General features: G+C 37.9%; 2 protein-coding genes across 3 annotated transcripts in view; one reads left to right on the top strand and one right to left on the bottom strand.

Moving 5' to 3' along the window:
• mcph1 (microcephalin 1) overlaps positions 1-20159 on the bottom strand; it is a 37148-nt gene that overhangs the window by 4113 nt on the left and 12876 nt on the right. The window lies entirely within an intron of this gene.
• Positions 1587-18318, top strand: angpt2a (angiopoietin 2a). Its single transcript, XM_042501997.2, has 9 exons — positions 1587-2555; positions 8070-8225; positions 9400-9521; positions 9650-9888; positions 11703-11830; positions 12201-12302; positions 13046-13212; positions 14686-14816; positions 17078-18318. Exons 1-9 carry the CDS (start codon positions 2286-2288, stop codon positions 17248-17250), a joined length of 1488 nt encoding a protein of 495 aa, XP_042357931.1. The 5' UTR covers positions 1587-2285; the 3' UTR covers positions 17251-18318.

The following is a 20159-nucleotide window of genomic DNA, read 5'->3' as shown; positions in this document are numbered from 1 at the left end:
ACATGGTCAACCAGATCAATATCTTCGCAGCCACTAATATACACTTAAACTTCTCTTGTTGTGCACAATAACGTTTCTGCAGAGGCAGATAGATTGTCCATTTCTTTGTATAATGAATTACAGCCTGTGCTTTAGCATCATTTACACTGTCTGCTCTTTGCATGAGAACATCTTTAGTGTGATATGTTCAATAACTGTTACCATTAAAGTTTAAGAGACTCATCCTGAACACCTGAAAAAAATCAGTCTTTTTGGAATGACGGCAAGTCCTTCCTCTTTGGTAATGTGCCCTAAATATGTTGCATTTCCCGTATACAGTAACTCTTACATCAGCCTACTTCCTACAATTCTGTTTTGGTATTTCTGTCCAAGTGCAGAGTGCAAATCTAAGGCTGTCCTGACAAAAAATGAAATATGGTGCAGTCATGGTTATGTCAAGGTAAAATGAGAGGATAAAAAGCTCAAGATATTTTCAATTACATTGCAGACCGCTGAAGATGGACCAAGGTTTGTCTGTTTTTCAAAGACACTGTGAGGCCAGTAAAGAGAGAAGCTACTAGATCAATAGGAGAGTCTTTGATGGAGGCACATTCCTGCAGTATAGTACAAAACATCCTCCTATGTTATTATCTTTCTTGTGCTAAACACCTGCACTTTGTTCCCTGGTGTGACACAAGAGCCCTCAGACAGACTGCAGCAAAGCATCTGCTGCAATCATGGGAAAACTTACAACTGGTGTCTTGCAGGATAGTCATTATAAGAGAAAAAGATTGTATTTGACTGTATCATGTTGTGGAGAGTCAATCCTCTTGTTTTTTAGAAACATAACCCAAGGGTGATGGATTTTTTAGAATCATTTTCTACTGAAAAACATTTTCTTCTTCAAGCCACAGAAAAAATAAGTTCCTAACACAAGCATTTCAGGCATGTTGTCCACAAAGGATGTCTTGAAATGCTCCACTCTCTAACAACGTCAGAGCATGCCGGAAAATGACAACACTGCCTTCAATAATTCTGGAAAACATCCATTTTTTTTTAAGGATCTGTATTAAGTCTGATCATTTACAAAGCACTCACACGGATACACACTTAGAATAAATGCAAAGTAATTCCTCTGTGTGGGATCACTTTTGTCTTTCTATTTCAAGCTGGTGTAGACGTAAAAATTTGGGACAGTATACACCCACAACATGCCCACATATTCAAGCTGTAAAAATCTCCATTCTAACAAGGTACTTAAAAAAAACTGTATTTTCTTGTTGAGAAAACTAAGGAAGACCTTTCTCATAACTTTTTGATCTGGAAGAGCAAACAATGCTTTATTATACTCATGGCTCAGTGATCTGCCAAGTAAATTTCATCTGTATCTTGCATAAATCTACCCTGAAGCAGAGGCAAATAAAAAAAGCCACTATTTTGTGGTCAGAGGTCATCAAGTGGCACTTTCAGTTTGTACCAGTAACAGATGATATGAGACTTTACAGACCCTGAGACCTCAAGAAAGATCTGGGAATTCTGGATTGTTTCATAACATTTTGAACTTGTAAAATAAACTGATGTAAATAAAAAATAAAGATGACAAAAAGAAAAAGTCTCAGCAAAAGGGAAAATCAGTAGATTTTGATGGATTAAAAAAAAAAAAAAAAGAGTACAGATTATATTCATAAAACACCGTATAAGCCATAGTAGATAAATGGGTGTCATGAGTTATTTTTCCTGTGAATCTCCCATTCAGAGATGCAAGTGTTTGTCAATGGCCGGGAAACATTTTTCAATGAATGGGATGGATGCTGTTACTATCAGAGTGTGCTGAAGGTGGACAGCTGCATCCTGAGTATCCGTTCAAGTAGAGAAGAAAAAAACACGTGGAGGATATAGTGGAACGTGTGTAGTTTTGTGCATCTGCTCGTCCGTGTAGTGAAGTGCGTGTGTACTGAAAGGAATCTGCACTTCACTGCTCTTCACAGTGACTGGTCACAGTGACGGGGGAGTGGTTTAAACTCACAGCTAATCAGAGGGGCCTCGGGCAGCTCAAACAAGTGGTTGAGAGCTTGATGAAAATCAAGCACATGCAGACTGGCACCGGTAACCTAAAGGGAATGACAGACTACCTCTAATTCCTGATGGCTTTTTCTCCTCCTACCACTGAGAGGGAATAAAAAGAATCTGCCGCACCTCAAGAGGACTGTTTACACTTGGATGCTATTGGACAGAGACATTCAGTCACTGAGAGAACCTGCACATCCAACTTGTGCTAACTTTATTTTTAGGTAAATAGCTCTACTATGAAGATGCTGAATGTGGACTTACTAGTTTTAAGTTTCTGCCTTGGTCTGGGGACGGGATACAGTGCTATGAGTAAGAGACAATATCAGATCCAGAACGGGCCGTGCAGCTACACCTTTCTGCTGCCTGAGCAGGAAAACTGCCAAACCCAGAGCAGCAACTACAACTATCCGATCCAAGAGGATGGACCTGTGGACAACGACGAGTCTGCTCAGAGGCTGGAACAGCTGGAGATCATCATGGAGAACAACACGCAATGGCTGCTCAAGGTAAAGCTGTGTCCGAACCCACTGTGATACCAATGACTGCCTTGATTACAGTGATTTGAGCGTTTCTGTGGAAAATAGGATGAGGTCTATTTATAAGAGTACAAAGTGTGCCTAACAGCTACACTTCCTGTACAGGTGCCACTGGAGATATTCATACTTCCTTTCCAATTTTGTGGAAAGGAAAGACGGTAGCATTTTAAAGAAACTCAAACACCTGGTATGGAGCTTGGGGATCATTTGGATGAAATATTGACCAAATTTCACACTAAAACATTTGTAGAATTATCTGATATGCTTCAACATGAGGGACTTTGGCAATTATAACATCTAGAACAACAAGAAAGTATTTTTTTTCTGACTCACAAAAATTCAAGGATATCTGCTGTTTTTGATTTCATGCAATTGGCAGATTATTCAGACTCATAATAAACCACAACCTTTTTTTAAGTACCACACTAACACGAGTCAGGCTAACCAATATTACGCTGTTCCACAAAACCAGACATGACATAACTGTTTAAAAATTAGCTACAATTTACATTAATTACAACGACTTGGTAAGTTAAGTCAGAGCTGTAGCACATAAAAAACAGGGGTGGAAATCACCATAAGTGGCACAATACAATTTTATCATGATTCTTCAGTCGTGATACAGCGTTTTGAAATGTTTTGCGATATGCTGAACATAGTATTTTGCCATATATTGATTTAGTGCCTTTTTACAAGTGCAAACTGTGTCCCCAAAGTAAAACTTTGTCAACATCTGTTTTTCTGATGAGTCTTCAGTCTGATCACTTTGAATCATTTTACTGCAGCAAATTGTATCTCTTGGACTGAAAAAGCAAATTATTTTACTACTGCAGTGACAGTTAATCTGTAGTAGCTAATTTGTATTTGTAATAGTAATAATTTATGTGGTTAAAAAAAGATACTTGACGTCCGTGTATCGATACAATATTGCCATGCAAAGATATTACATAATGTTGTATTGATTTTTCCCCTCTTGCTTATTAAAAAAAAAAAAGAATTACACATGGCATTACCAACCATATTCTATTTCTTTTGAAAAGGCACTTTTGAAAATCGGCTGTGATAATACAGACTTGGAAACAAAATCAACAAATGTGCTTAGTGTCCATGAGACACTTTTGATTCACTGCAAAAGGACACAATGGTTTTGATGACTGACAAAGACTCAACACAGGTGTCCACACAAGAGACACATACTTCCTTTTCAGTCCGCTGAGGCTTTACTTGCCCGGGTGAGAGAGGTGAACCGCCTCTTGTCTCGCTCCCTCTCTGCTCCCTCTTCAGAGTGTGATTACTGATCAGAACTATACAAGACGAGCCAGACAAGACAAGACCACCTCACAGCTTGATCGCACAATTTCTGTCTGGTAACATAAAGCGAGCTCTGATCTGTTCTGAAGGAGAGCTCAGAGGGCACAAAAGCTCAAGGACTGCCTCAGGAACCAAAGCTGGCTCGTACAACAAGGGAAGAGCTGACAAAGTCCAGCAGCACATCTGACACAGTGGCAGGTTACATATTTCTTACAAAGAATCATTGCAAACATGTTTGGAGGAGGATTTTAGTACCCTCTTCTGTTGTGTGACTTCACCGAATCAATGTGCAAGGTGGAGGATAAATACGGGAGAAGAAATGGCTGCTTAGGTGGGATGGTTAAAGTTTCCCAACGCAAACATTATTTCCTAAAATACTTTTTTACTTTTTCTACTTTTTGCCATAAAGAAAACAACTGATTTGTATAAACTCCAAAATACATCCGAATAAAATAAGGATTCTCAATATTAAATATTATATCTTACCACAGCTCTGTGTAAACTAAGTGGAAGGATTTGACTTTGTAAATATCTATAATTCGGCAGGTGTGCTGTGGGAATTATTTGCTTTACAACTCAGGAATACTTTGTGAAAAGACTATTGAATCCTGACAAGCTGTAAAGTGTGGTGAAGAGGTGAGGTGTTGTCTTCTCAGATAGAATAAGAAGGCCGCATTTCTCCAACAGTAAATACAGAGTAAATGCTACAGCTGTAAGCGAGCTACCTTTAATGCAACCTTAATTCATTCATAATCATATATGTTGAAATAATAAAATTCTACTTTTGAATAAAACATTCATAGGGTAAAAGGTATCCACTCCATGTTTTAAAAGGTTTCCCAATAACCCTCAATAAGAACAAGCAGGTAAAGGAAACAGAGGGACGGTCAGTTGGATGACATTTAACTTTAGCTAATCATAAAAGAGCCTCACTCATCAAACCTTCCATTAAATCCCCATTTACAGGAGTGGCTTGATGGACGAAAAAGTTTAAATAAAGTGTAAAAAGGATTCCCACACCTTAAGCATCCAATTCAAAGACTTCCCAGGCCCAATTCCCTCAAATTCAAGGACCCAATATGGCACAGCATGGATATAAGTTAGAATGTGACAACACTCATAATTTCTATAATGAGAAATAACAGGCTTGACAGAAGCTCACAATCAACAATGAAAAACAGAGAGGGGCTTGAATGTGTGAATACATTCTCTAACACACCACAGCAAATCAATGTATTGTGTAAGCTGAGTGGATTTCTAAGCTTGCACAAAATGCATAATTTAAGCCCTTTTTATGACCCATGTCTGCTTATGTCTAATTTAAAAAATGTTTATTTTAAGGAACAGTGGGAAACCTGGTAAATAACTTCAGAAAACAAAAAATTGCCACCAAATTTAGAGGACTCAGACTGTCACTTATGCTGCGTTCACATGGAATCAGGGAGATGGTGGCAAACCAAGGAGATCATTTTAGTCGATGTAACAGGGGAGTAAATTAAAAGTTAGGCTGGCAGAGAATACCGGCAATGGTAATGGTGGACGGTACTGCCATTAAAAGTTAAACATTTTAACTTTTTGACTTCCTGTTAGAGAGAGGGTAGTTGTGCGCACAACGAAATGAAGAAAAAAGTAACGCCTGCACACTTACTCCTACGAGTTTCATGAAGACAATGTTTCAGTCCTATTTAGATCTTCGTCAAGTCTTCATTAAACTTGTGTGGCATGGAGTAAGAGTGCAGGCGTTACTTTTTTCCTCATAACCTTGATGACTTTAACAGCGATGGAATTTATACCAGATGTTGCGTTCACACAAGGCGAAAAACGAGGGCAACCCCAACAATTACCAGAAAAAATATATAAAATACAAAATTATTTTATTTATTTTATTTCATTCCATTCTTTGTAAACAATAGGTCATCACCATCATAACATATAATTTTTCTGTCCTGTCTTGTTTTTCTCTGCTGTCTGGAAGATGTTGTCCATCTGCCATCTATCATCTGCCTGATTCTATGTGACCGCAGCATTAAAAGCTTAAATAACGTCACGCTTTTGCATAAACATATTCAGTATGTCTACAAAAAAGTCTCCTTCCTATGACCTAAACCATGATTTCTCCACACATTATTTTGAAAAAAACAAAAAGAAGTTCCAAATCAGGACACAATAAATACTTCCATCAGGTGTGATTTACATATTTTAAATGGCCACTTCATTTCTCAATATCTTATTCACGCTGCACCGGCTGATGACAACTGAGGAAAACAATTTGTTGAGGAACTCAGTCACTTTTTACCGATGCCTCTGAGACACACGGAGTAAACAACTGATTAGATCCTTGAGTGTCAATGGGACATCCTGCCAAGATTTCAAATGACAGCCACCGACCACACATCCTTTTGTGTATCCAAGAACATAAACAAACTGGACGTCATGAAAGGAAGACAAACAAAATCAGCGCTAATTGCACATTTAACTTGTATTTTTCCACAATTAAAAATTAAACTAAAATTGGCTGTTCAGGCTCGAATTGCTGACTGATGAGTAAACAACAGAGGTGATTATGCAAACTTATTGTAGATGACAAAGATATTCAACTGACGCTGGTTTCCATACTGTCACGAAGGATGTAACTCCTCACTCAACACTTCCATCCTGTTTACGAGTCGTGTGACCTGATTGCCACTCAGGAACACCATGCAGGAAATAACTTAATGATTGGTCTCTGTCTAAATCTGGCAATACTGTAAGGTACAGAAGAACAAATCTCGTAAAGACGAAACACTGACCTTTTCCCACCCTGGCAGTAGGCATGCTCATTGTATTATTCCTATGATTAAGAGGTTTGGTGTGGGCAAGGTTACATCAGAACTGTGGATGTGTGTTTTTTTTTTTAAATCATTTTGAGTCACAATGATTCTGAATACTACTTTTCACATTTTGACTTTCAGGATGAACATCTTTGTGTAAATGATTCTTTTTTCAATTTAAAGAAGCTACTAAAATATCTGACACCATATAATAAAACTACTGAAAACGCCATGTGGAACCTGTCAACCCTTTAGCTCTCTAATGGTAACTTTCTAACATAGCACCATCAGTCTATTTCCAAAACAGGTTGATAAATGCATATTTTCATGTACTCATAGCATAAAAGTAGAGAAATATGATGGAAATACAGGTTTTTCAACTTGATAACACCAATGGTGCCAGGATGTGAACATCGGCGTATCTTGTGTGATAACTGTAGGTCCGAGGATCTGATGCTTGTAAAATTGGTGAAATCTTCGTAAAACTTATGTTTAAAAAAGTATTTTATTAATTTTAGCACACTGTCTTTTTAAGCATGTCTTATTTGTTTATTCTTTTTGCCACTGTTTTTATCTTATATTGTCATTGGGTACGCTTTTCTTTTGTAACTGTTATTTTTTGTTTCAGTGCAATCTTTAGAGCAATAAGTTGCAAACATTGCTCATCTGTTACATTGCTCATCGAAATTTGTTTTTCTTTGTATTCCTCAAAGTTGCCTGATTTTATTGCCTAAATTCTGCATTGTTTTTAATCTGGGTTCAACCATGGAACTATGCAACTTTGATTCAAAAAGCATTTCATAAATCAAGTTTATTATTATTATTGTTATTATTATGTCAGACAGAAGGGTAAAAATTGGTGTAATCAGGGTGTAAAACAAAACAACAATAAAATATACAAAATGTCTGCTACGTGCTCTCCAGAGAGTTCGAAAATAAGAAATTCAAATGTTTTTTTTTAATTTAAGCACGGCTACACACTGTTTACTGATCCACAGTATGCCAGTTAAAAGCTAGGTAACTGCTGATACTTGACTCTCTATGACAAGTGGTGTTTATTGCACTCCACTCACTGAACAATGAAGACTTTAGAGAATGTTAGTGCCTGGAACGAGTCCCAGAACCGACGAGGTGAATCTGAACAAGAAAAGATGAACAAATGACAAGAACTGAGGTTGCAGAAGAATCGCAGGAAGAAACAGACCTGCTCTGTGTCCAACATGACAACAGCAGATTGTAGTGAGCAACACCGATCTATCGATCTTAATGTAATACAGGATTGCGTGCACAACAAAACCGCTGGTTAATGACACCAATCAGTAACTCTTGAGCTCAAGCTAATTGAATTTCTTCCATGTTGCAGCTGGAGAACTACATACAGGACAGCATGAAGCAGGACATGGTCCAGCTCCAACAGACTGCTGTTCACAACCACACAGTTACGATGATTGAGATTGGAACAAACCTGCTGAGTCAAACTGCAGAGCAAACAAGAAAACTGACCAATGTGGAGGCGCAGGTGAGACTGCATCCACATACACAAGCACACACAAAAAGTGCACACATGCTATGCAAGCAGAACTCTGAGAAAGTCAAAACTCTGATAACTGTTTGCATTAAAGTATAAAAGGCTTCTCAACAGAATAAAAATGTGATGCAAGTAGTTTTTAATGACATGAATGCAGTAATATGTAACAAATCGTTTTTTCCATTCAAAGATGTAAGCCTAAGTGTGTTTTGTGATACACTGCATTAAATAATGAAAAAAAAAATAAGCAGAGGGAAAAACAGGCACGACTGCGTCAGTTTATTATTGTGGCTACACGTCAATGACCTTATGTGAGCCAACTGTACAGCATTTCCTGTTATTAGCACACTTGTATTCCCACAGAAAGGGTCTATCAGTTTGTCACAATCAGACATCCGTCTGTTCAAAGGCATCAACAGCTCCATTGGAGACACATAGCTACGATCCGTGTAAACAACCTGCTTTTTGCTGAGTTCAGTTCCTCCGAACTGGGAAATTAGAGGCAAGGTCCCCAACCCCAGAGTTTAGTTCAATACATCTGTCTGTGAAAAATAGGTGGATTTTGAATGTTTCCCTCTTTCAGGTACGTCTGCTGTATTGGAATCTGGTCGTTCTTTCCTGTCAGATTTTCCATTTTACAAATGGCTGTTTGCTCACTCTCAAAGTGCAAACTGGGCTTGTGCTGAATTTGATCCACTAATGGAGGAAGACAATTTGCCGGTCGACCTGACAAAGTGTTTTAAGATTGTTATGGTATTTAAGATTTTTATACACATGTTGTTTTTGCTTTTGTTGCTATACCTTCTAATATGTTACATGCTTTTTTACTTTTTTCTAAATTGATGCAAGCAGTGTTGTTATTTGCATTCAATATTAAGCATCAAATCGGAGAAGTGTAATATGCAAATAAAAAATTTCAAAGTAAAAATAATGACAGTTGATCAGTGTTTTATTTGACTAAACTTGGAAATGTGCTGTGTTCTGCAGGTAAACTCATTTAATTAATGGAGAGTCTCGAGCCCCTCTTGAGACTAATTTGAAGTGCAAAGTGTTTGCATCAGTCTGGAGCATCAAAAATCTACTGATGGATGAATGAAGGCTTTAGTAAGATATCTCAAGGATACAGCCTGACTGAACTGCTTCACCTTGTTTTTTTTGTTTTTAGGTAATTCATCATACAACTAGACTTGAGCGTCAGCTTCTTGAAAATTCCTTGTCAACCAACAAGTTGGAAAAACAACTAATTGTCCAAACAAATGACATCAGCAAGCTGAATGACAAAAACAGGTGAGGACATCAAATCACATGTCAGAAAATCACAGATAATACTAATTTTCAATGTCACTAAATGGATAGTTTTGAGCTAATCTGCAAAGGCAAAGCTCACTACTGAACTTGCTTTCTGTTCTCTTCAGCTTTCTGGAGAAAAAGGTGGAGGAGATGGAGGAGCAGAGGCAGGTGGAGCTGAAGATGCTTCGAGATGAAAAAGAGCAGCTTCAGGCTCTAATACTGAGGCAGACAGCCATCATCGGCGAGCTGGAGCAGCAACTGCTCAAAGTGTCCTCCAACAACACTGTACTGCAGCGACAGCAGCAGGAGCTACTGGACACTGTCAACAACCTCATTCACACCATCACTGCCGGCTCAGCTCAAGGTGAGTCCGCACTTCAGGTCATCATAACCTCTCTGGTGCACTCGAAACTTTTCTACAGTAATTCCACTAGCAAAAAAGTAATACACCACATGGCTGGTCACCTAGACACTCACATAATCAGTATTATACTGATGGAAATACTTTCCAGTTTATTCAGTAAAAGATCATTAATCTTTAATAGTTGACAAACACAATCCATTTTTCCCCATATTGCCAGAATTTATAAAGCTGGAGATTTGGTGAAAACATCATTATCTCCTTACTTTGAACATTTGTCTTAATATTTATCCAGTCAGTCTTTGTTGGAGGTTCTGTCTGTCACCATTTTTGTGTTGCAGCACTTTTGCCGGCTGCTAAAAATATCTTAAATAGATATTTTTTTCTGTTACAATAAATTAGTTGCAATATTTCCCAAATAAATTGTAGTGAATAAACGATCAATCCCATCAAGAAAAATGTAATGCACTGCCTGTAAGAATGAATAGCTGGGCAGCTCCTAAATATATGGAAATGATCTGCCAGCTGTTCTCCACGTTTCCGCCGACATTTCTGATGGACTCTTAAGTCTTATAATTATATTTTTAAAAAACACCATCATACTTGGAAGCCGCAAGTTCAGCGTTGAAATAAATGTAACACCTGCACAAATTAAAACCACGTTATGTAATTTCTACCTCCAGGGGTCTCTCAGTAAAAAAAACCAACAACAACCAATTAGAAACATTTCTATATCCATGCAAACAACCACCACTGCAGATGAAAATCTGTCTGACATGACTCAGGAAGAAATATTTACAGATTAATATTTTATTCAATTATGTTTTTGCAATTCTTTCTATTTAGAATTAGACATTTTAGTGTTAGACAAGTTAGTATCCATACACTGTGCAGCGACTGCAACTAATTCAACCAGCTGAGTGCTGTTATTCATGGCCAAAACAAGTCAGACAATAGCACAAACAAAATTGACCAATTAATCAGTGTTGTTGTGATGTTACAATGTTACAGTATACATTAGCTTACTGTCTGGCATGAGCCTAGAAGCACATTGTATTTATCTGGATCAGTATTCAAATATCATAAATAAGGCACCTAATGGTTTACTGTGTTGCAAAATTGCATGCAATTCTTAAAAAATTGATGCTATTTGGCAGATAAAAAAGCAGTGTTATTGAGTAAAATTCTCAATAAGTAAAATTCTGTGACTTTGTACTTGTATATTGTGCTTTTTTTTTTTTTTTCATTTGACCACACAAGGCGCTTTCACACTTTATGTTGCATTCACCCATTTACGCACAAATTCATACACTGGTGACCAAGTCTGCCACCTCATAAGCACCCACGCACCATCAGGAGCAAATTGGTGTTAGGTATCTTTGCTGAGGATACTTCGACATGCAAAGCGGCGGGGTTGCATATTGAACCACTGACCTTCCAATTAGTGGGCGACCCGCTCTTCCTATGGAGCTACAGTTAATAAAGGTTATATAATGCCATTTACAGGCGACATAATGAAATGCACTATTTCTTGAATAAAACTGCAGGTTTGTCTGAGTTTGAAAATTGTTATCATTAAAAGTACAAAACAACCCATGTTTAATTCGTGAAGCCATTGTGTGCGGTTGCGCTGTGTGTTGGCCTGCACTAAAGAAGGCCACCTCACTTTAATTACAGCATGCCTCACTGTCAGAGCAGAAACACTGAAGGAATGACTGTGACCTTATTTTCCTCTAAGAAGATGTGAACTTATCAAAGGAGGACGGTTAAATGCCGTACAATAGTGTGCCAAATTAACAAGGCTATTTTTTCTGCAGAGAGCAAAACTGTCATGATGCAGGACACTCCGACCACATTCACCGACTGTGCTGCTGTCTTCAAGTCAGGAAACACGCAAAGTGGAGTCTACACTCTCACATTACCCAACACTACAATGGAGGTTAAGGTAAAGTAAGCCTGTTTAACTGAGTCAAACTAGGCATGCACTGACCCACCCACACTTACACAACCTTGTAAATAAAACCTCTAGAGGTGCTCAGTACACAGTATTGTGATAGAGGTAGTTAAATTAAAATGTTCTTGGGCTTCCATTAATGATGTGCATGCTTGAGCTAAAACTGTGATCTCCTTAGAAACTTTTCAGCAAATAAGACTTGGACTTTAATTCTTTATCCCTGCCCTGCAACTCAACATTTGCTCTGACTAACCTCACATAAGACAGCATTGTCTAATTATTAATGAGCATGGATTCTTCACAGAGCATTAATTTTGAATTAATAATTGCAGCAGCCCCTTTATCCTTGTGTTGTTTGAAGGCTTTCTGTGACATGGAGACAGAAGGAGGTGGGTGGACAGTACTACAAAAACGCTTTGACGGACATGTTGACTTTCACCGTACGTGGCAGGAGTACAAAAAGGTAAAAACTATCAAGGAGAAATTCTTCCTTTAAAAAAAAATACAACCTAGGCTACGGTTTTCATTCCATATACAGTAAGAGGAATTGGTTTGGGCAACTGCAAGTGTTTTAAAGGCGTGTTGGTGCTCCTCTGTTGGGGGAATTACTACATGGAATCCAAAGAAGAATAGACACACCACAAACAGCAATCCTAGGTGATCACCATCTGCTATCCATGAAAATAATTTGAATTTAAAATCACTATAATTTGCCACCCATAAGCATCAATTACAGCACATCTAATATTTCTGTAAGTGCACCCAAAACTGTGCTTAAAATCTACAATCAAAAGGAGGACTCCCAAAAATAGACCAACATTGCCAACGCCAAGTAGCAGATAAATGGGCCGATGCTATGCCAAAAAAGAATCTCAAGTCCCCACGGAGCAATCATTACAGAGAAAAGCATTCATGCCATTTCCTTTATTCCTACCACAATGCAAGCTCAGTTAAAACTGGCATACTTTCTTTTCAATATCTCACTGTGAATATGAATATTGGTGATTGTTTTGTGTAACTGCTGGAAGTATTTTAAGTATGCTGATGAAATATTTGAGTTCCAAGGAAAAAGCACATGCTGTGTAAGAGAAGAGAAATGTGTGTTTCTGTCTGTTTGCTGTTATGTTAATGAAAAAAAAGCAACCTACAACCCTCTTCTGAAGGGGTTCGCAAAGGTTTAATTACACTTCCTTTGTGTCTTTCCAGGGATTTGGAGAACCTTCAGGTGAATACTGGTTAGGAAATGAATTTGTCTCCAGACTGACAATTCAGCAGTCCTACAATCTGAGGATCCAGCTGAGTGACTGGGAAGGAAACTCTGGATTCTCGCAATATGACCAGTTTACCCTCGACAGTGAAGCACAAAATTACAGGTAATGACAACATCAAAGAAACGTGTGTGTCAGATGCTTGGCGGCAATTACTGAGCATTTTTCTTTAAAGCCAAAATTTCACAGCTCCTGTAGCCCAAGTTATTAAGGACAAAGACGCCCATCAGCAAATCATGCGTCTCTCTTACAACAGTGCTTTTGAAGTCTGCCATCCAAAACACATCCCAGAAACTGGTGCCAGGTTTTAATCAAGGAGCGTAACTAAAGCACAGCCTCAAAACTCAAATCCTTGCAATTATTATGAGGAAATTAACAGCTATGTAAGTGACAACACAGAGTGGCACTTGAAACAAGATGCTTTCTTGAACAAAGAAAAAGCATCTTTACAGCTCCATCGTCAGAAGAACTCACATGTAGTGTCATGAAAATCGACTTCATACATGAATATATTCCCAAAGCTTAAAAGCATAATGGCTGTAATTATCATGTATTTTCTTCCAGCCTGGATCCATAATTCTGAATCTTCACCCACATCTGTTTTTTTAAGCAAATGAATGAGATAATGAAGTGAAACCATTCAGTCTGATTATCAGACTAATTCTCTACAGTTGCGACCACATGAATGGACACACTGACGGTGCTTGAGGGGATTTTCCACTGAATTCGCTCTGGTTGTTAACTCCTCCTATTAATGTGCAAGCAGGATTAATTCTACAGTCTTGATTGATAATTTATTCAATCAGCGTGTCCCTGGATCATATCACACATACATTTATCTCCTGAAAACCACTTTAGAAAGAACAAGCTTGTGGTCATCAATGCTGACCTCCTTTTTCAACATAAAGGCAAAACACATTATAGAAATTCCTGTGGATGGTCGCTCTTTGCTGTATAAGACTATTTACTTCCTGTTACTGACATACTGGCATCAGCCCAAAGAAAATATCATAAAACTGGTCTGAGCGTTTGAAAAATAGGAAATACATAAAATGTCTTGTTTTCTAACTGTCTGCACCGCTTGGCAAAAACACAACCGTAAGAAGTATTTTCTTTTCCGAACCTAAGCTGATTTCAGGAGAGGAATGGATACTTCCTTTGAATTTGACAAACAGACCTTGAAAAGCTCTGATTCAACACAGTTCTTTTCAGGTCTTAAGTCTACTTGACTATGACCAATCTGGTCTCCAGTTAGTTGGCTCAGTAATTCCAAATAACTCCCACAAAGACACTGCACAAATAGCACAACATGAATCCTTCAGCAAAAAAATAAAAACAGCACGACAACAAATGAAATCATCAAACTGCTTGTGAAAAAAACAAACCACAAAGAGCAGAAGTAAGAGAACAAAATTGTAATGAAAATAGCACACACTTTATGCCAAACCCCATTTTAGATCCAGTGCTAGTGAAGCTACAGCCAAACAACTGTATGAGTGAGTTCACGTTGCCTTTTGAGGAACAGCAATCACAGACTTCCTCCTCCTCTTCCTTCATTTTTCCTTTTCCACTCTACAGGATACACCTTAAAGGCTTCAGTGGAACAGCAGGCAAAATAAGCAGCATCGGGCAGCCAGGAAGTGATTTCAGTACAAAGGATGCAGACAACGACAAATGTGTTTGCAAATGTTCACAACTGACAACAGGGGGTAAGAAACACATTTTTGTAAATAAATTTGTAAAATACAATATTCCCGTCAATTTGTGATGTGGAACAAATTCCCACCCACCCAAATCTTGGCACTTCCCCGAAAAATCTTCAAGGGCATTTTGAGGGCTCCCATACTTTTGTGGCCAGGTCAAAGAGCACAATTAGCTAAGAGTTAATCACTGATCAACTCATTGGGGAATTCAGCCCCTACAATGGCTGACATTAATAGCCTGGGAACAGAGCTTTTCCCTCTCTCCTCTTGTAGCTTAAAGGTCCTCCTCCATTCCCTTCAAAGTGACTCTGCTGCCAGAAGTTTGTCTCCCTCTGTACTGGGGTCTGCCAAGTGAGCAGGAAAGCATGAAAACCCTAACCCTCTCCCTTTTTTCCCAGGAGGGGTCTTTCACAGGGGACTCCGTATGCACATTATGCACAATGGTTGTCTGAGTGGCACTGGCTCAGTAACAAGAGTCAACCCGCTGTTAAAAATACGAAACTGGCTGTTTGAATGAACAAAAAAATTGATGAATGTACTAAATCTATAAAGGCATAATAAGCTGCCTCTCTAGGATGTTGCAATCACGACATTCAACGCAAATTAAGCCGATTCCTATGAATTCTGGTGTCCAATCACCACAATTTTATCACAAATTCACAATTTAAAACGGGTAAAATCTCATTTCATTGTTGAACTGCACGCAGTGTATTGATTCACTCAACCCTTCTTTTCTCTCTCTTCGAGCTCCATGCCTGGGACAGAGTCACACTCACAGTGACAGGGCTAACTGCTAACATCACACAGCCATGGTTACTTAAGTTATTAAAGATAAATGGCAGAGTTGAGCTGTTTTGGTGTTGGTGTGAGATTTTTAGGAGAGTTTAACAGCTCAGGGATGAATGTTAGTCGCTGCTGCTGTTAGCTTATGCTAATCGGGCAGAGAGAGCAGGAGAAGAGCAGCTCATGGAGACGGTTCTGCAGCACTTCTTCAAATGGCAGCGACAGATGACCCTCTGTGATCAGCTGATTGTCTGTGAACTACTGCTGTTGGAGACACCGAATGCTGACAGAAAAAGGCTCTGAATCGAAACATCACTCCAATCTATTTTGCAACTTTCACTTGATGCATTGTAATTTTTTAAAAAAGCTGCCATGAAATCAGACATTTTAGCCACTAACAATCAAAAACGAGCCCATGAAATCCTGCAGGGACTGAATAACTATGGAAAACCATATTTTGAATCCCATGTATTATATATTAGCTGAAAATGGTTTGCAGATTTCTTGATTACTGTTTACAGACACACATGCTATACCAGGGTACTACGTATGACAGGCCAGTTATTAAGGGACTGACTTATAAATTGGTTTATCAAAGACTCTGGATTTTGTTTTGTTTTCCAGTAGTATTCCCAGTGCACGCTAATGAATACTAAAAAAAAATGTCATTGGGACCTAAAACAACAACTCTATGACATAGTAACAGTAGCAATTTTACTGTACATCCAATTAGATGCTGCAAAATGTAAAACGCCTGCCTGAACACCATGACACATACAGAAGAGTGTACTGACACTTCTTAACAGACAGATACTGGCGGCTCTCTGACATGATGACATGACATGGATTGAGCTATAGCACAGCACAGCTGAAAAGTGCATTCATGCTTTTCATCATACACACGCCATATAACAGTTAATGAAGCTTTCTCAGAGCAATCAATTAAAATGTGTAATTTAATGCTCATTAGTTTTGCTGAAACCTTAACTTTCTCTAATGATTCAATATGCAGTAGATGTTACAGCTTATTAACCTCAAAGGTTCAGGTTTGACAGGGTTGTAGGCAGTCTCCCCACGGCATTGTTTATAAAGTCTGCATATAAGTACAATTTTAATTTATTCTATAATGAATTCTATTGTGCTACGATGGTACAACTCTTTTTCACAGCTTTCTAAATTAAAAGAATAATGCATTTGTAATGTGTAAACACATCAAAAGTCAGTGCAGGATGACGTAAAGATGGTTCCATTCTAAAAAAGGCTTTAAAGTTTGTAATATTTTATTTTTATTCTATGACGGAGCTGTCAAGAATGAAAGCGACAAAGTTCTTAGCCAAACTAACCAAACTAGCCTTTTGTTATCACAGGTTACAATATCACACCACAGAAAAGACAGAAAACACAACCCCTGTTCTACACAGTGTTGAATGTATTATCTTCTTTGACGATATAACATCTAAATTTAAGTATGTCCTGTATTCTAGGTTGGTGGTTTGATGCCTGCGGTCCGTCCAATTTGAATGGGATGTATTACCAACAAGGCCAGAACTCAAATCGCTTCAATGGGATCAAATGGTACTACTGGAAAGGCTCGGGCTACTCACTGAAGTCCACTACAATGATGATCAGACCAGCAGACTTCTCAGGTTCCCTTTGAACCGTCATGCTCTGATTTAACAAAAATGCTAAGCAAAATTTGCCTGACAAATGGCAACAAACAACAAAACCAAAAATAAAATTCACAAGGGAGCCAAAGCACTTCATGAACATTTTTTACATACCTTTGGAAAGACATATTTTGTGCATGTTTTTGTGTTTAATTGTTTGAATCAAATGGGTTGTTGCAAGAAATTGTGAAATATGGACTGTCAAAATGACACAGACAGATAAACTATGTACAGAGAGCTATAGGTATAGTGATTACATTCAGCTAGCTAACAGGACAGAAGAGGCCAGAGGAAAAATAGACATTAATTAATCTAATTTTCTATAAGATTTTAATGTAGTTAATTCAATTATTTATGTTTTGAGTAATAGCTGCCTATGTCATTGAATAAAAGAGACTATGGTACAACACGCAGATCAACGACTGGCTCATAATGATTTTTGCGTTTCTGTTAAAGGCGTAAAATATAAATGCAAATGTAAAAATGCCACAGAAAATGTATCTCTTAAGATAGTGTTTTTCTCCTGAGATTGTATGTACATTTGTTGTTTAATTTATAAGTAGATTTTAAGTTTGATATTTAACATTATTGTATATGACAGACATTTGTGACAGATATTGAGTCCTAATTAGTTAACAATTTTATTGCACATACAGTAAGAAGATTTTTTAAAATATAATTCTGCAGTATGTTCCCACATGCTCATACATGATTATCTTTTATGCAGTCTTTTGGGAATGTATTTTTTTTAATTTATGCAATATTTCTTTTTAGACAAGCTTTGTGGTAAAGTTGTACATGTGAGAAAGATGAATTTCTCACCAATAATACTACTGTTTGACTGTAATGGTCTACCAGCTGTTATGTACCTGAAGTTGATTATTAAACACAACCACAAGGCAGAGAGCTTACGACATAAGCCTTACTGTCGTTTTCCTGTTCTACACTGTAACAACGAGCAGCCTGGTGAATACGCAGTTCACCAACCTTTTTCAGCAATGTTTTATCATTTCAAGTACAAAATAAAAATTCTAAATGTTTAAAAGTTGCAATTTTTTGTTGTTATTTTTAAGGTTGTGAGTCATATGTGTCGTGACACAGTCAACTTGGGGTTGGATATGGATAAAAAGCCACATGGGAAAGTCTAGTTTATTACTAATTCAGTCAATACCTGACAAATCAAGGAGCAGTGCTTCATTGGGTTAATATAAAGCTCAGTCAAATACAGCCATAAAGCAGTCCTGATCATTGATTTTCCAACAATTGTCTAATGCAGAAATATCAAAGGATGGGAAGCCTGATGGCTCGGAACGGTAGCAACATTTAGCCACGTAAAAAAAAAAAAAAAAAGTGTAAATGTACACTAAAATGTACACTATATTTAGAATATTTTCAAAGTTTAACCTTGTGTCAGATAGCCCTTTCTGAGACTCCATTTACAGAAACAGTGATTTCACTTTGTGGCACATGGAAGTTGCTTGTCTATTGTTGCTTCGATTGTTACGTTCGGTTGTGTTATTGTTTGACTATTGGAACCACACTTACGCGGCAGCCACAGCAGTAAATTGGTTTGAAGCAACATCGTTGTCCAGGAACCTTTGTCAGGTCACATCGAAAAAAGTTTTCAGAAAAGCTTGGCAAAATAAGATTTTGATATAAAAACAAACATACTTTAACCAAAATTTGAATTTTCAGATATGAATATATAAAAGAAATACTACTGAAAAGCTACAGAATTAGATAAAAATCTCAAAAAAATAAATAAAAATAATGGAGCTGCCCTATTAAAGTTAAAACAACCAAACTGCTTCATGTACTGGCCACATGTGACATGTAGCTTTTATTGTTTTAATCTTACAGCCAATTCACTGAGGTCAAGATATGAAAGAGATGTCATTAAAATGAACTGTTAAAATTGTTTGTTTAGTGAATACTACAAAAATACATTCCTATCATGAATACTGACAACAGCTAAAGGCAACATCACGCTCCACGGGGCACAGGAACTGAGTCAAAGAGGGAAGCATGTGGTTTGCCACACACTGGATGCGTCCATAAGAGTAAAGCAATGACAAACAGCCATTGGGACATAAAAAAATAATTAGTCTGTCACAACAAAAGCCATGATGCAATTCTGAGAGGAAATGTGTTGACATTTGTCCGCATCAAGACCCCACGTCTTCCCTCGCAGTGGCAGGAGCGGACAGTGATTCATGGATGACGAGTTCAGGAAGAGGCAACATTCACAGTTCACACAGGATGCCTCAGGAAAAACAAGTGGACTGAAAATGGATGACTGGCAATAAAAATTAGCAGGTTTCCGTCCAACTTCCTCAGCTTTGGTTTTACGAGCCTTTATTAGTTTTGAGTGTCAAAAAGGGGCATTGCAAAGATGATTTATATATGTCGATATGCAAAATAAAAATATTTATGGTTAAATTTTCTTGAGAGCAAAACATGTCAGACATTTCTTTTGTCTGTAAAATAAGTGCATATATATGTGTGTGATTCTCTGACTTGGCACTTATCCAGGACTATATACACAGTTTACGGCGCAAATCTTTCAGTTAAATGCCTCCGCCAACCTGTCAAGTTGCTGTTTGACGTCTATGTCTGTCCAGACTCATATAACATACATAGTGAAGATTTTGAAGGAATTTATTAAAAGTTGTTTTTTTTCTTGCAAAACATGGATGTCTGACAAACATATTCCCCTCGGGCAGCACAAAAGATTTATACCATTAGGAGAAGTTTCAAGGTCGGCACCCAAGATTAGTGTCACAATTTTAGTGTCTGACCAAAAGTCTCCCCTTCAGTTCCTGAGTTATGATGTTGAAAACTGTTTTTGCAGAACATAATGTCACAGTGAGGTTGTCCTTTGAGCTTTTGGATACAGGTC

This window comes from Plectropomus leopardus, chromosome 13 (genome assembly GCF_026936395.1).
Source record: "Plectropomus leopardus strain MGB_pleo_1.0 chromosome 13, ASM2693639v1, whole genome shotgun sequence".
NCBI lineage: Eukaryota > Metazoa > Chordata > Actinopteri > Perciformes > Serranidae > Plectropomus > Plectropomus leopardus.
This window is presented reverse-complemented; position numbering and strand designations above follow the sequence as displayed.

Excerpts from the sequence above, each read along its gene's own strand:
- angpt2a (XM_042501997.2), top strand. The coding sequence starts at position 2,286 with ATGAAGATGCTGAATGTGGACTTACTAGTTTTAAGTTTCTGCCTTGGT. Across the intron at positions 13,213-14,685 it reads AGTGAAGCACAAAATTACAG|GATACACCTTAAAGGCTTCA; the intron begins GTAATGACAACA and ends TCCACTCTACAG. Across the intron at positions 14,817-17,077 it reads TTCACAACTGACAACAGGGG|GTTGGTGGTTTGATGCCTGC; the intron begins GTAAGAAACACA and ends CCTGTATTCTAG.